General features: G+C 38.7%; 2 protein-coding genes across 4 annotated transcripts in view; one reads left to right on the plus strand and one right to left on the minus strand.

Moving 5' to 3' along the window:
• The window catches only part of dstyk (dual serine/threonine and tyrosine protein kinase), a 23,282-nt gene extending 14,875 nt beyond the window's left edge, over positions 1-8,407 (plus strand). The window contains exons 5-14 of the mRNA XM_077530197.1: positions 739-977; positions 1,092-1,175; positions 1,257-1,433; positions 3,713-3,842; positions 5,279-5,435; positions 5,737-5,869; positions 6,189-6,302; positions 7,437-7,551; positions 7,619-7,753; positions 7,841-8,407. Of these exons, the coding sequence (XP_077386323.1) occupies positions 739-977; positions 1,092-1,175; positions 1,257-1,433; positions 3,713-3,842; positions 5,279-5,435; positions 5,737-5,869; positions 6,189-6,302; positions 7,437-7,551; positions 7,619-7,753; positions 7,841-8,028 (1,472 nt within the window). The 3' untranslated portion in view covers positions 8,029-8,407. The remainder of the gene's footprint in view (positions 1-738; positions 978-1,091; positions 1,176-1,256; positions 1,434-3,712; positions 3,843-5,278; positions 5,436-5,736; positions 5,870-6,188; positions 6,303-7,436; positions 7,552-7,618; positions 7,754-7,840) is intronic.
• Positions 8,408-10,185: 1,778 nt separating this feature from the next.
• celsr2 (cadherin, EGF LAG seven-pass G-type receptor 2) overlaps positions 10,186-15,877 on the minus strand; it is a 57,916-nt gene continuing 52,224 nt past the window's right edge. For 2 of the 3 annotated variants that reach the window (XM_077529835.1, XM_077529833.1), the window contains exons 28-34: positions 15,730-15,840; positions 15,228-15,358; positions 15,062-15,150; positions 14,716-14,880; positions 14,475-14,630; positions 12,454-12,664; positions 10,186-11,527 (exon numbers count right to left, since the gene is read on the minus strand). In XM_077529835.1, the coding sequence (XP_077385961.1) occupies positions 11,503-11,527; positions 12,454-12,664; positions 14,475-14,630; positions 14,716-14,880; positions 15,062-15,150; positions 15,228-15,358; positions 15,730-15,840 (888 nt within the window). In that variant the 3' untranslated portion in view covers positions 10,186-11,502. The remainder of the gene's footprint in view (positions 11,528-12,453; positions 12,665-14,474; positions 14,631-14,715; positions 14,881-15,061; positions 15,151-15,227; positions 15,359-15,729; positions 15,841-15,877) is intronic. The other variant, XM_077529834.1, reaches the window with a different exon arrangement.

The following is a 15,877-nucleotide window of genomic DNA, read 5'->3' on the forward strand; positions in this document are numbered from 1 at the left end:
ATAATTCTTGCACAAAATGTGCAGACCACAATATTAAGTATACTGATTCTAAATCAGTTTTAACATAAACCTAACATTCACAGTTTGCGCTAAAATGCCCCAATTGGCCACTGTAAACATGTCTTGTAAACCACCCAGCCAGCATTGTGCCACTTGTACAAAAATACAACTTAAAATAACGTTTGGATGTTACAGAACATAGAAACAGCTCTTCATAATCCAGAAGACAAAATTCTATTTCATGATTAAGCAAATTTTCAACAATTTGATTTTTAAAATAACAATTAATTGCATTAATTTTATTTATTGCCCAGCCCTAATTGGGTGAAATTCAGCTGTATATAAAACAATCAGTAGTGTTACTTGACGAATAAATGTACTGCACATAAAATGGTCAACAAAAAAGAAAAGTTTAAGCCAGTGAAGCATTTTGCACAGTTTGAACATTAACAGAGCACTTGATTGTAGGACAATTAAATGAAGAAAAAAAAAAAACTTAAATAATAAGTCAATTAAAATATGTTAAACATAATACACACAAATGAAAAATGTGCCTAAATTAATGTTTGCTAGACAAATGCAATAGTACACCTTGTTAGACTTTGAAATGAGTCCGTTTTTATTCTAGCGATTGGTAAATACATTTGGGAGGCTGCTGGTCAAATATCAATCCAGGTGAAAGTGCAAGTGTGTACTAATTACGAACCTAAAAAGTGCTTTTCTTCCCTGTGACTGCAGACATAATCGTAACAACCAACGGCGAGCCGGTTACGTCGAAGGAGATCAAGTCTTGCATCCACCAGATCCAGGAGCTGATTGTGTTGCGTCTGAATCAGGCCGTGGCCAACAAGCTCATCAGCTCCGTCGACTACTTGAGGGAAAGTTTTGTCGGAACACTCGAGCGATGTCTCAGCAGCCTAGAGAAGTCCAACATCGACTCGTCCGCACACAACATCACCTCCAATCACCTCAAACAGGTGCGCAGACCTTCGTCTTTACAGTGCATCACATGGAAGTAACAGACACAAACAAACTCAGTGTAGAGAAATATGTCCTCCTCAATGTTAACTTTCTCTGCACATCCGTTGCAGTTATTAAACGCCGCCTATCACGTTGAGGTCACCTTTCACTCCGGATCCTCGGTCACGCGACTCGTCTGGGAGCAAATCAAACAGGTAAAATCTTTCAAGAATCCAGCAGGTTTGGCGTCACGCGGCGATCGCGCGCCTCCCGAGTGACCGCCGCGCCTCTCCCAGATCATCCACAGGATAACGTTCGTGAACCCGCCCGCCATCTCGCACGAATGGAAGCGCAAAGTGGCCCAGGATGCCATCGAAAGTCTCAGCGCCGCCAAACTGGCCCGAAGCATCTGCTCCCAGTTCAGAACCCGTCTCAACAGCTCCCACGAGGCCTTTGCGGCATCCCTCCGTCAGGTTAGCATGTCCCTGTTTACTTTCTTCATATGTTTACATCAAATGGTGCAAATCACGGAACGTATGTTCAAGCAGCGCAACCTCATTTCATACATGATACAATTGTAAATGATTTTCTTTAAAATGGTGACCTCTCTTCTTTCCTCCCTAACTGTGAATAACTTTCAAGAATGTACAGGAAACTAATTAACCTAACAAAGCAATAAAGATGGACAGAATGATGCATCATCTGAAACCATGGCAACCAAAAACATCCTCTCCATGGAGGTGGGGAAAAATTGACATAATGACAAATTCAGGTTGAAATGTCCAAAACTGATTATGATGTTTACATTTTTTTCTTTATATTATGCTAGGGATAGACCGAGAATTGGCCTAGCCAATTATCTGCACCGATATCGCTATCGGCTTTTTAACTCATTCACTCCCAGCCATTTTCACTGATGCAATCCCCTTGGCTCCCGGCTGCTTTACTGGATTTTGACTGATTTTGCAAGGCCCATAGAATATTATGTTATATTGCTATAAAACATGGGGGGGGGGGGAGAACATTTCTATCTGTTTTCGTTTTGCAGCACTTTGACATTAAAATATAGCTAAGTTTCATCATTATTCACAGAGCTGGTTGATCTCTTATACTCTGCTACCACCTGCTGGTCATTTTTGTAATTACTACAGATTTTTCACCCGTAGCAGTTGAGAGGCTGTATCAAAGCCTTCTGTATGTAAAAAAAAAACGTAGAAATACGTCTTTGGGACACTTAATACATTTAAAATATGATGTATTTATACGTTTTTGGGAGCAAATGAGAATAATCTGACGGGAAATAAAAAGTAAATCTAAAACCATTTTAATTTAAGGAAACTTATGTTTTTTAATGTTCAGTTTACTTTATACGAGATGTTGCTGTCCCTGGGAACCTTCTGAACATTTTTTTTTTTAATTATTATATTTTTTTTTAACATTAAAATAAATAAATGTGAAAGTTTAAGATTTCATTTTTTTTTCTTTTAATTTTGGAGAAAAAAAAATACTGTAGAAAAGTATAGAGAGCTATTCTGTTTACTTGTTGAAGTTTCTATTTGCCAACTCTTTACGACATACCGATAAGTTAACCTTGGGATTTCCCTGAACATTTTGTTAGAAATCTAAAATATATTATCTAAGAATAATAATAATAAAACAAATGTAGATTTTGAAAAGTCAGAAAATTGTTCAATAAACTGTCGATTATGGGCCACCTTGACTGCTAATAATCGGTATCGGTATTAACCCTGATAAAATATATCGGTCTACCGCTATATTAAACTCGGTAAAATAATTCAACTGCATATTATATACATGCTAACACTGTGTGAAGCCCTTTTATGAATCTAGAAATGGTTACGACAATCTTGTCTTTCCTGGAAGGTTCAATTGTTGATGTGGACATGAAAGCAAGATCAAATCTCGACATTTCGCTTTAAAGCATTCAGAGAATCACATGTGCTCGTTCCGCCATAGAGCGCCTCATGTCACCGACTAACGCCGTCACGGATCCGATTTTGGAGGCCTGACGCCAATTCTCTGCTGTTTATGAAGATGGTCGCGGCTGATATGTTAGCAGCTGTCCAGCATCCCATTAAATCTCGCATCACTCGTGATTAAAGTGAACTACTTGAATTGATTGATCCGCATCTCGCTCTTGAATGGCCTGAAAAAACAGTTTGTGCAAAAGTTACTTGCGCTATCATCACATGAGAAGCTCGTGTGGCTCTTCAATAACGTCACGATGCTGAAACGCACGTTTGACAAACGGCCAAGTCGACATGAAAACATTTTTAAATGCAGCTCGAAAATCACCTTTCAAGGCTCGTTCACATTTTTAGAAGCACGGAGACCTTTCAGTCGTGCAAACACTGCGCCAGTGTGAACTTGGCTTTAAGACGGCTCTCACGCCAACTTTGAGTGTCCCGCCGCAAGACTGATGAGAAGGCAAACCTGTAGGAGGGAGTTTATGAAAAGGGATGCTCGGGCAAACGTTGATTTACGGCGGCTGTCAGCTCAGAAAAATAACATTCGTCCCCGTCAGTTTGTGTTGGCGAGGAACGCTGCATTTATTCATTTGACAAACGACGACGACGTCCGGGAGGGTCAATGCTGCTTGTCAGTGAGAAAATGGGGGCCCACCGTGATCAAGTTACAATGAATTTGTTTGTTGCGGAGGAGTTGATGAATGAAAAGTCGTCATGACAAACAAAAGGTTTCTGATGAGGCGTTTTTGTGTGTCCGGTCGCAGTTGGAGGAAGGCCACACGGGTCGATTGGAGCGCACCGAGGACCTGTGGCTGCGCGTGAGGAAGGACCATGCCCCTCGACTGGCCCGCCTGTCGCTGGAAAGCCGCTCCCTACGAGACGTGCTGCTGCATGGTGAGCAGGGTCATACTGTTATAGTTTGGATATTTCATTATTGTTTTGTTTTGTTTTGTTTTTTTCGTGTTGCTTTTTAAATTCACTTCGTTTTAATGGTTTTTTATTTTGTTTTTTTTTTTTTAGAGCAGACTTGATTGTTTTTGTTTTTGTTTTTTAACTCATTTGCTCCCAAAAATGTATAAATACGGTCTAGTTTAAATGTTTTAAGTGTCCCAAAGACGTATTTATACGTTTTTTGTTCTTTATATGCTGCATACAGAAGGCTTTGATGCAGGCTCTCTCAACTGCAAGTAACGGTTGAAGAAATGGTAGTTATTGCACAAACGGCCAGCAGGTGGCAGCAGAGCAAAGGAGATCAACCTTGTTGAAAAAAAAAGCACAATTACTCACAATTCTAAAATTAAACTAAATTTGTGAATCATGATGAAACTTAGCTACATTGTCATGCTAATTGCTGCAAAACGGAAACAGATAGAAATATACTTTTTTTTTCTTTTTTTGTTTTTTTTTAATCTTTCTCTTGGTAGGTTCCATGTTTTTTATAGCAATAGAACACAATATTCTGTGGGCCTTGTAAAATCAGTCCAAATCCAGTAAAACAGCCGGGAGTGAAGCGGATTGCTTCTGTGAAAATGGCTGGGAGTGAATGAGTTAAATGCTTTATTTTATTTAGGCTTTAATAGTTTTAGTTTAGGGAGAGAGGATGAAAATGAGCAGGGTTATGATGTAATAGTTTTGGATATTTCATTTAGTTATTTTAATTCATGTGTTCTCAGGTTTGTGTTTTAAATAGCAGAATTATTTGTTTTTATTAGGTTTTTTTTGAATGCTTTATTTTAGACTTTTATAGTTTTAGTATTAGTTTTTTTTTTAAATATATAAATAGAGAGTATTTGTCCGGTGCAACAACAAAAAAAAGTCACAAAGTAATATTTATGTAAAGTCTATAAATATGTAAATATGTAAAGGCTGCGCAAGTGTGTCTCCTGTCCCAAGTTTTTCCTAAACAGACATTTAAGTAATCACGCTCCCGTGAGGTTTTTATCCTGTCCCGTCCTGGATACTTCACTTATTTAGCCCATTATAGCAATAAAAAGTTAATATTTTGCCTACAATAAATTTGATATTTTCTTTATTCTTCATGTACAATTAGTACCTTTAAAAAAAAACACATTTTGTAACTTGCTGTCGACTGAAAATGACACCACAAGGGCTCAGGTAACCAATCACAGCTCACCTGTTTTCGAGGTTAGGTCATGTGACATTCACAAACTGAGCTGTGATTGGTTACCTGAGCCCTTGTGATGTCATTTTCAGTCGACAGCGAGTTGCAAAATGTGTTTTTAAAGGTACTAATTGTACATGAAAAATAATGAAAATATCAAATTGATCTATTTTTATGTATGATTTGTATGCGTTGTCTCTTGTAACAGGTAAACCAAAGATCGGCCGTGAGCTGGGCCGCGGCCAGTACGGAGTGGTGTACTTGTGCGACAGCTGGGGGGGCCGCTTTCCATGCGCCCTCAAGTCCGTGGTGCCGCCCGATGATAAACACTGGAACGACCTGGCTTTGGAGTTTCATTACACAAGGTGACTTCACCACAATCTTGTTTCCAAAACCAAACTGGCTTTCGAATTCTTTCACACACTATAATAATAATTTGAGCAGTCTTAAAAGCAGCTCTTCAAATCACGCGACCGATGCCCTCGCCAACCCCGCTGCTTCTAAGAATTCCGTCTTTGGCCCCCTCGATGCTTTTCCGCGAACACATCAGCGCATTGTTGCCAAGCGTCTTCTTAGCACGCGCTCGCTTGGAAGTGTCACAAAGCCGAGGAATGTCAAGTGTGGCGGCGCAAGCGGGTGACCGGCGGATGACGACTTGTCGCGCAGGTCGCTGCCCAAGCACGAGCGTCTGGTGGACCTGCACGGTTCCGTCATCGACCACACGTACGGGGAAGGCTCCAGCATTGCCGTGCTGCTCATCATGGAGCGGCTGCACAGGGACCTCTACACCGGCCTCAAGGTGACGCGTGGCCTCCTTTGTCAATCGCGTGACCGTCACATGTAGCCGTTAAAATTGGACGACTGTTGATATATCGTCTCTCAATTGCAGCTTTTCTTTTCAGTCTCACAATTTGGCTTTCTTCCCTTTTTGAAAAATCTCTCCAAGCACGTTTTTTTCCCATCTTTTTTTTTTGCCAGCTTGCAGGCTTTTGTTTTTGTTTTTACGAACGTCTCACATAACTAAGACGAGCAGTTTGAATTTTTTGTACATAGCCGCTTTATCTGAAGATCAGTAAAATATTAACATTCCTTTCATGTTGTTTTTTGGTTGATGTCAGGCCGGTTTGTCACTGAGGGAGAGGCTGCAGATCGCGCTGGATGTTGTGGAAGGGATCCGCTTCCTGCACAGTCAGGGCCTTCTGCACAGAGACATAAAGCTAAAAAATGTTCTGGTATGTCGCAAACAAGATCACCTAAGGACAAAAAATTATATGATAAAAGCTCGCTTATATTATTATTACATTTTGTGCTTGGTTTGCCATTTTTAAAGCATAGATTTTGATGGTCATCTGACTAGACCAGGGGTCAGCAACCTTGACTGTCAAAACAGCCATTTTAGGCCAAATAAATAATAATAATTTTAAAAAAAAATGTCTGTAGCCATAGAACATTTGATAATTGTGATAAACAAAATGTGTTAGTGTTAGTCTAATGTACTTTTTTGTGTGTGTTGTTATTTTTCATCATTTGTTTTTCGATATTTTTAGAGGTTTCTACCTTGCTAATTTTCTGGACATATGGTAATTTTCTGCTTCTCTTCTGATGTTTTTTGGGGACATTTTATAGCTTTTTTTATTTTAATTTTTAAATATTTTTTCTGACCCCCCCCCCTATCAATTTTCTGACATTTTGGCAATTTTATGGACACAGTAATTTTATGCCTCTCTCCTTCATTTTTTTGGACATTTTATAGCTGTTTTATTTTTAGAATTTTTCTGTCTTTTTTCCTATCAATTTTCTGACATTTTTGGCAATTTTGTGGACATGTTATGGTCATTTTTGGGATTTCTTTTTTTTTGTTTTTGGACATTTCATGGTTTTTTTTTTTTTACATTTTCTTTCCTGCCTTTTCTTAAATGAATTTTCTGATATTTTTGGCAATTTTGCGTACATTTTAGAGTAATTTTTATTGTTTATTTCGTTGTTACTTTTGAATGTTTTTTTTTTATGTCTTTTTAAAAATAGATTTTCTGACATTTTATGGTTATTTTTTGAACATTTTCTGCCTTACTTTTTTTTTTTTTTAAATTTAGATTATATAAATTATTATATTATATTTATTTTTTTTTATTTTTTTTATCGTAATCTAAAGATTCTGAAGATAAAAGAATATTAAGACCTGAGAACTAGACCAATAAACAAACCACCACAATTTTATTTTATTTTTTTTAATTTACAAATTCCATTCACATTTAACACTGAAGTTTTATTCTTTTTCTGTTAACTAATCACCGTTCAGCAGCTTGGCCAGCTCCAAATAGTTTATATTGTGTTTCCTCTCTCCCTTGCTTCCTTTCACACTGTAGCTCGACAAGCAGAACCGTGCCAAGATCACCGACCTGGGCTTCTGCAAACCGGAGGCCATGATGTCGGGCAGCATTGTGGGAACCCCCATCCACATGGCACCGGAGCTCTTTACAGGTACCCTCGCTCGGTCCCTGAACATATACAAATCAATGCCAGTTGTGTTAATGGCGTCTCCTCACAGGAAAGTATGACAACTCTGTTGACGTCTACGCCTTCGGGATCCTCTTCTGGTACCTGTGCACCGGATCCGTTAAACTCCCGGAAGCCTTTGAAAAATGTTCCAGCAAGGATCAACTCTGGAATAATGTCAAAAAAGGTGTGACCATGCACATAATGACCACATAAAAAAAATCTCATAAAGTTCAAAGGTCATCCTCAAAAATCACCCGTTTTGGACCTCCAGGTGCCCGACCCGAACGCTTGTCCTCCTTCGACGAGGAGTGCTGGCAGCTGATGGAGGCTTGCTGGAACGGCGACCCTTCCCAGAGGCCCCTGCTGGGCATCGTGGAGCCCGGCCTGCAAAGCATCATGGTCCGCCTGTGCAATGACGGCTCGGAGCAGAAAAGCAGCAGCCTGGAAGACTCGAACTGAAAAACCGCTCCCGGCAAACTGACGCGCACGTGGACGGACGGCGTACGGCGGTCGTCAAAAGTATTTTTTGTCGTATTTATGAACGGATGCTCGATGGCCGCAATTTGTGACCCATGACGTTGTCCTTGTTCACATGTGGGATTTGTGTAATTTATGAGGGGATACAGATGTTTGCAAAGTTTGTGTGTTTTATTGTTTATTTGTATAGAAGTCCTCCAAGTTGACATGCTAACTGCCACTCATTCACAGAAAATGTTACTAGATGCAACTTTTAAATGTTGTCTGTTACAAGTGTTGTGAGCAAAAGAAAAAAAACATTTTAGATTGTATTTAATGTCTGCATCAAACACCTTTTTTTAAATAAAAGGATCTGTTACAATCTGTTTTCCAGCCTTGCTGTCATGTGACGTGGAACATTCAACAGACTTTTTCATTGTCCGTGTTTTCCACTGGAACAAATGAATATATACTGCAAGAATTATTCCCGCCCCCTTTCATGTTCTGTTAAGATCCCTCCCACATGCTATTTCACATTTGTTAAATGTAAATAATTACATTTTAAGGGGGAGGCCAGTTTTAAGAGGACGTGAGAAGCAAGTTACATGTGGATAAAATGTCGCTGGGAGTTGGAGGTGGCTTGTACCAAATCCGTGAGAACCTGACCTCGAGGTCAAAGGTGAAATCCCTCTGGAGAGGAAAATATACGAAAATTAGGACCACTGTCTTGTGCCGTTTAATGTTTTAAGGGCTTTGTTAAACCTTCCCCCAAAATGTAATTGCTAACTTTACGCATCCACAGCAATTCAATTGCAACAAAAAAAAAGGCTTCGAAACATAATTAGTATAATTATTACCAGTTACCACTCAAACAAGGCACGACAGACCATTAGGATTACAAAAAAAAAACAATCTTGCAGTGGCAAGCATTAGTGCCCCCTTTTGGCGCTCTGTGATTGTATCGTACTGTAGTTTGAAAAGTTCTCGAAGTTTTGGGCTCCACGGTCCTCAAACAGGGAAGAATTTTAACCGCAGACCCCCTCAAAATCCAAACGCCAATTAAACACAATTTATTATATATTTTTTTTTATTATTTTATAGGGCCTGCTTAAACAGTAGCTTAACTATCATAAAGTACAATTACACACTAGAAACAAAATATAATGTACTATAGCCTATTTTTCCAATGAAAAGCTCTCACACCATGTCAATCAACAATGAGCATCATTTACTGTTCAAGTCGTTGCGGTGTGTCCGCATCCGTCTGGTTCCTAATGTCATGAGCGTCAGACGTTAAAGATGCGAATTAGTTTCTCATATTGGTTCATGTTAATTTGTAGAAATGCTTTGATGGACTTGAAAGTGGAGGGCAGCTAATGCTGATAAATGCACGGTACTTTCATAGAGCATCATGAGCCTAATCGCATCATGCTGTGGATCCAATCGCTTCCACTGGCCTCCTAGCACGCTGCGAGGAAATGGCACGAACGTCTGACTCTTTAATGTTCTTAATTAATTAACAAGAAGATTGCCAATTACATCTCTCTGAATGTTGCACACGAGACTGGAACATGCCGCTCTGGTTGTTCCTCTCTGTTAACCTCTGACCTTCATATACTGATCAAGAAACAGGACAATACGGATATAGCCTGTGTCCAAATTCACAAGGCTGGGTTCTCCGAAGGCCGAATTTGTCGGCTGCATGACGTCACTCCCGGCGCGACTCGACGACCGACAAGCAACATTGACAATCCATTCATATGTAAGTCTGTGCGTGTTGTCGAGTCATCCACAGGAGGGCAGTATTGCATCATATCTCAATCGCTTCTTCGTTTTCCTCTAAACTTTCAACTTTGCTCGACCACCCATACGGATTCTCTACGATTTTTGTTGTTTAAACGATATATTCCTTGTGGCTTTAATGGTGCGCGTCTTATAATGGCACGCTTATTGTTTTATCACATTACTGAACAATTGCAAACGAGCCGAAACCCAGATATACTAACCGGAAACGGGAATGCGCCATCTTCTGGGGGCATGTGGCACTGCACCCAAAAATGTAATCAGCTTTTGGCCGTTCTTTTTGATGCGCCATGGTCCCCTTTTTAATTACTAGGACACAGAAAATGCAAATGCAAACAAGAAGCACAGAACGCAGTGGCAGAGTCACAGAAACACCATCTGCAAGTTATTTTAATGTAATAAAAACATATTTAAAGTCCACAATTGATCAACATGGCAAATAGTAGCTTCAAACAGAGACATCCCTACAATCATGTCAAGTTTACATATTTACTTTCATTTACAGGCCACACTGTACAGTAAAAACAGATTACACCGCCAATATTCATGGATTTGAATTATTTTACAAAACGCACCACAACTATTCTACGAAAAACAAAGCTGTTAATTCATGGACGGAAATGTGTCGCGAACAAAAAGAGCTTCGAGTCCATTAAAATGTGCTCTTGTCAATTTCCAAAATAAAAAAAATAGTATCAAAAGTTTTTTTTTTTTTTTTTTTTTTAAGCTGTACGTACGTACACATGCAGATGTGTGCCCTTGTTGATAAGAACCACTGTGGAGTGGAATCCAGTCACACAAGCCATGAAATAATGAGCTTCATTTGATTGTTGGTGCTTCTTAGGACACACATTGACATCCACTGAGTGCAAACCAATCGCACCACCAAGTTGAAAGTTCCCTGAATGTTTGCAAGCCTAACGCACATAGAGGCACGACAACTTTATTGTTCCATAGATGTCCACGATACATTAAAAAAAGTATAAAAAAAAATAAAAATAAAAATAAAAGAAAGTCAGGGCAGCAAATGAAATAAAAAGTGCATTTAAAAAAAAATTCAAGTATGTAACCAAAACTAAAGGGAGATGTGTTCTGTCAATATGCTCGAGTGTGAGCTTTGGCACGCATTCACACATAAAAAAATGATTAAGAATTAGAGAGTGCTAACTCCATTTTTAAAATCATGTTGCAGTTAAGTGCAGAAATAAATAGAGAAGATGCATATCTTCCAGATGAATAGCATTAAGCTAGCAGACTCAAGGCTAAGCGATGTTATTGTTTCATGTAAACAATGTAAAATAGCTTTACGTTTTGGAAGTATTGTTCACTATTAGCCAAACTGTTGTTGACTTAACTCAAGTCAAAGCAAAAACAGTGGAATGAGTGAAGTCTCAAAAAACTCCGAGGTCAGGTCACTTGTATCTCAAAGCATACAGACAAAGTTGCCAAATAAATCACTTATATAAAGATGTTATTGTAGCCATGGAACTTTAAATCTCGCAAAATGACAAAAATGGAGTTAGCCCACTCTAGTCCTCACTACTGCACAACGCACACATTCCATCCTTCAAACTCCATTTTTTTTTTTTTAAAGTCTTTTTTTCAAAGTGGAAGTCCCAGCGACGAGGAAGGAGGCTCTATGACCTGCAAAGACGCACCCCTCGGTCAGCGCGCTCACATGGCCGTGTTGCAGTGGCTGCTGGGAGAAAAACAAAACGGTGGAGGAAGAGCAGCAACACAAAAACAAACAAACAAAACAAAACAAGGAACAGTGAAACACAAACAGGTGATTGGTAGGTAAGTGAAATAAAGAAGCAATCAGAAGATCCTGATCACTTTGAATGAGGATCAGCGCTTCAGGAGATAAAATTAAAGAATAAAAATCTTGATGTTATATTGTGGAAAGGCAGGGGAGACAGAGAAAGAGAGATGAGAGACATATTTGATAACAGACAGACTGTATTTAGTATTTTAAGTTTGTAAGGGACCAAAAAAAATCATATGTACTATTAACTACATATTAGTGATAGACCGATATGGTTTTTTCAAGGCCGATACCGATACAGATTATTTGTAGTCAAGTTGGCCGATAACCGATATTTCAAGCCGATATTCATTTGCAGTAAAATGGGGAGGGGGGGGAATTCTTTCAAACTATATATAATTTCTCACTGAGTAACAAATTCATGTGAATGTAGCTCATTTGGGGTTTTTGTTAGGGTTCGTAAAAACGTTTCAAAAAGATTTTTGCGGTGAAAAATTGTGTGAATATGTTCCAAATGTGTTTACGACAAATAAAAACTGACTGCGAACATCTTACAAATCCTGATGAAAACCCCAAATTCGCTACGTTCACAAGTATCCCCTGCTCAGTGAGCTTTATCGGCCTTCAGATTCAAAACATGCCGATGCCGATATTTGTCAAAATGCCAAATATCGGCGCCGATAATCGGCCCCGGCCGATTATCGGTCTATCCCTACTACATATTTTAGAATTTTACTCTGCCAAATATTGGTATGGGCCTAAAAAAAAAAAAAAAATCTATATAGGTTGCGCGCTAGTTCAAATAATGTGTCAAAATGTGGACTATGAGACAGACACTAATGGATGCTTCTGATACTCACTCGGATCCTGACGAGTCGCCGTCCACCGTTCCCGCCTTGATGATCACGGCGACGCCGTTCAGCCGCTCCGACTTGGCCGGTCTCTCGCTGCAGGACGAGCCGGGAGGCGACGGCGAGCCCGTAGCGGCGCCGTCGTCGCACAGTTCGTTGTGGATGCGGTTGAATCCGTTGCGCTCGATGATCGGCGAGAGTTGCTTCTTCTTCAAGATGCCTGCGTGGAAAAGGTCACGAATAAGCGTCGGATGGAAACACCGCCTACTTCAAAATCACTTTTAGGATGAACATAAGTATAATGCTTGTAAATCTATTTCTAGAGCAGGGGTCAGCAACAATTGTTGTCACAAGAGCCATTTTAGGCCAAATAAACAACATAAAATCTGTCTGAAGCCACAAAGCATTTGAAGATTGTAATGAAGGAATAATGTTTTAGTGATGTACTGAGGACTAAGAGCAGCATCCAATACATTCATTTACTTCTACCTTTCCTCTTACGTTTTTTAATTGTAGTTTTTTCAGAATGTTTTTTTTTTATGCATTTTTAACTTTTCTGCCTTTCTGGAAAATTTCTGACATTTTTGGTAATATTGTGGAATATTATGGTCATTTTCTGCCTCTGTTCTTCCTTTTTTGAACATCTTACGGCTTTTTTTTCCTGCCTTTTTTTGCTATCAATTTTCTGACATTTTTGGCAATTTTGTGGACATTTTATGGTAATTTTCGGGATTTCTTGTTTTGTTTTTGAACATTTTATCATAATTTTCTGAACATTTTCTTTCCTGACTTTTCTTAAATTAATTTTCTGACATTTTTCGCAATTTTGCGTACATTTTAGAGTAAATTTTGTTTATTTTGTTGTTACTTTTTGAACGTTTTCTTTTCTGCCTTTAAAAAAAATACATTTTCTGGTCATTTTCTTTTTGAATATTTTAATGTTACTTTTTTAACATTTTCTCTCCTTATTTTGTGTATTCATTTCATTTTTTGACAATTTAATGGCCATTTTATGGTGAAGTTTTCATCTTACTTTTTGGATATTTTATGGTCACTATTTTTAAACACATTAGGTCAATTTAGATCAATTTTAAGTCTTTTTCATCTACCTTCCATCTCTCTTTTTTTCTTCTTTTAAAAATTTGGACTGACATTTTTAAATATTTGTTATTTTTTTCAATAATTTAATTTTTTAATATAAATCATTAATTCATTTGAAAAATACTTTATATAAATTTCTTCTTTTGTTTTTGCATATTTTATAGTTGCTTCTTCAAGGTTTTCTTTTCTGCCTATTTTAAAATCAATTTTCTGACATTTTTTGGCAATTCCAAAGACATTTTCTGGTAATTTCCTGACTTTCTTCTTTTGTTTTTGGACATTGTATGGCTACTTTTTTGAATGTTTTCTGTCTTTTATATTCAATTCGCTAACATTTTTGGCAATTTCATGGACATTTTATGGTAATTTTCTGCTTTTCATATTCCTTTTTGGACAATTCTATTTATCTTTAAAAAAAAAAAAAAAAAAAAAAAACTTCTACATCCACCTACTTAAAAATGTGGACATGGTCATTTTTTGGACATTTTATTATTCTTAAAAAATCAAAATCAATTAATTTAAATAATATTTAATCTAAAAAATAAATAAATAAAAAATGTTAAAAAAATGAATTTCTCCTTTTTTTTTTTTTGTTTTAAGCGATCCACAGGAAGCCATAGGAGAGGGACTAAAGAGCCACATTTGCCTCCAGAGCCACAAGTTGCAGACCCCTGTTCTAGACCAACAATAAACTGCATGTAAGTCTGACTGAATTAGATCACTCATCACAAAACACTTAAAATAACAACAACGTTGACTTGATCGGCAAATAGATCAGTAATGATTCTAAATCATTGACATAGGTAAGAAAAATCTGGAAAAAAAACAAAAAAAAGGGGGGGGTGAAGCATTGACCCTTGAGGTACACCTGCACATTCGCAATAAAACCGACAGATTACTGTCCTCCTGAGACCATTTCATTCATTTACCTTTGTGGGGGTGAGCGTGCAGGTTGGGCACGGAGGGCAGCAGCACCGTCACCGCCTCGTGCATGCGCTCACCCGATGACTCGGGATTCATCTTGAGCCTGTCAGCATCTGTGGGCTCGTCGTCACTCACTGCTGCGGGCCAGTACAATCTACTGTCTGCACGCAAACGGCAAAATATTGCATTCGGGTGTTCTCAATGTTTTGGCCAGTTGATGAGGCAAAACGAAACAACTGATTGTACCGTGTGCTTGAGGCCTTTTGGCTCCACTGGATGCCAAGTTTTCCCAGCATTCCTCTGGAGGCAGGGGACCTTCTTCGTCCTCGCTGTCAGAGGAGTGCGTGGAGGCGTAGGAGCCGCTCTGGTCGTCCTCCAGGGACAGGTCGCTGTCTGAGTCGCTGTCACGGTCTGGAAACAGACAAATAAACAATTAAATAAATAAAAGAATCTATATATTTTTATTGATTAAAAAATATTATTATTATAATAATTAGTATTATTTAAAAAATATGATTTATTTATTTTTAAAATACAAATAATAATAATAATTATAATAATAAAAATGCAGGAAAAAAGAGCTTCCATTTACCGTCATCCGCACGCTCGTTTGTTTCATGGAAGAGCGACGTGTGGTCGTTGAGCGCGATGTGCGCCTGACTGGTGCTGAGGCCGTCATCTCTAAAAAAGACAAAAGATCTGTAAAAGTGCTTCTCATCCGGCCGTCGCTTCTTTCTGCCATCTTTCTGGGTCCCTACCTGAGGACGAAAGGCACGTAGCTGTGCTGACTTTTGGCGCTCTGCATGGTGCCGTTCAGAGAGACGCTGGACTCCCCGAAAGGAAGATGGTACAATTTGCCATCTGTGTAGCTGCTGTTGCATTTGTAGCTCTGGAAGAGCAGAGATGATAGCTTTTTAGCACTCGGTGTACATGTTGCGCAATTTGTTGTCAATACTCTCATGTAGGTTTTGGCTTAGTTAAGTGTTTTTAGATAGTAGGACTGTTAGAAATACTTCTGATAAATCATTACGTCACATTTGGTGTGCCTCAAGGGTCCGTGCTTGACCCCCGACTTTTCTTACCTAAAAAAATGATTCTACTTTATCTATCTATCTATCTATCTATCCATCCATTTATTGTCATTTTCTTGACTGCTTATTCCTCACAAGGGTCGCGGGGGGTGCTGGATCTATCGATCCATCCATCCATCCATTGTATCCATCCATCAATAATGGGAGTTAGTAGTGTCAATGGACTCACTGATGATTTGGATTTGATCATGTGATCGGGATGTTTGTGTCCACAGCAATACTTCACGGCATTCCTTGCTTCTTTATTGAACACGATGCGAAAGAAGAAGATGAAGGGACCCTGGATGACGGCAAAGGAAATGTTTATGGACATAACA

Source organism: Festucalex cinctus, chromosome 8 (genome assembly GCF_051991245.1).
Source record: "Festucalex cinctus isolate MCC-2025b chromosome 8, RoL_Fcin_1.0, whole genome shotgun sequence".
Lineage (NCBI taxonomy): Eukaryota > Metazoa > Chordata > Actinopteri > Syngnathiformes > Syngnathidae > Festucalex > Festucalex cinctus.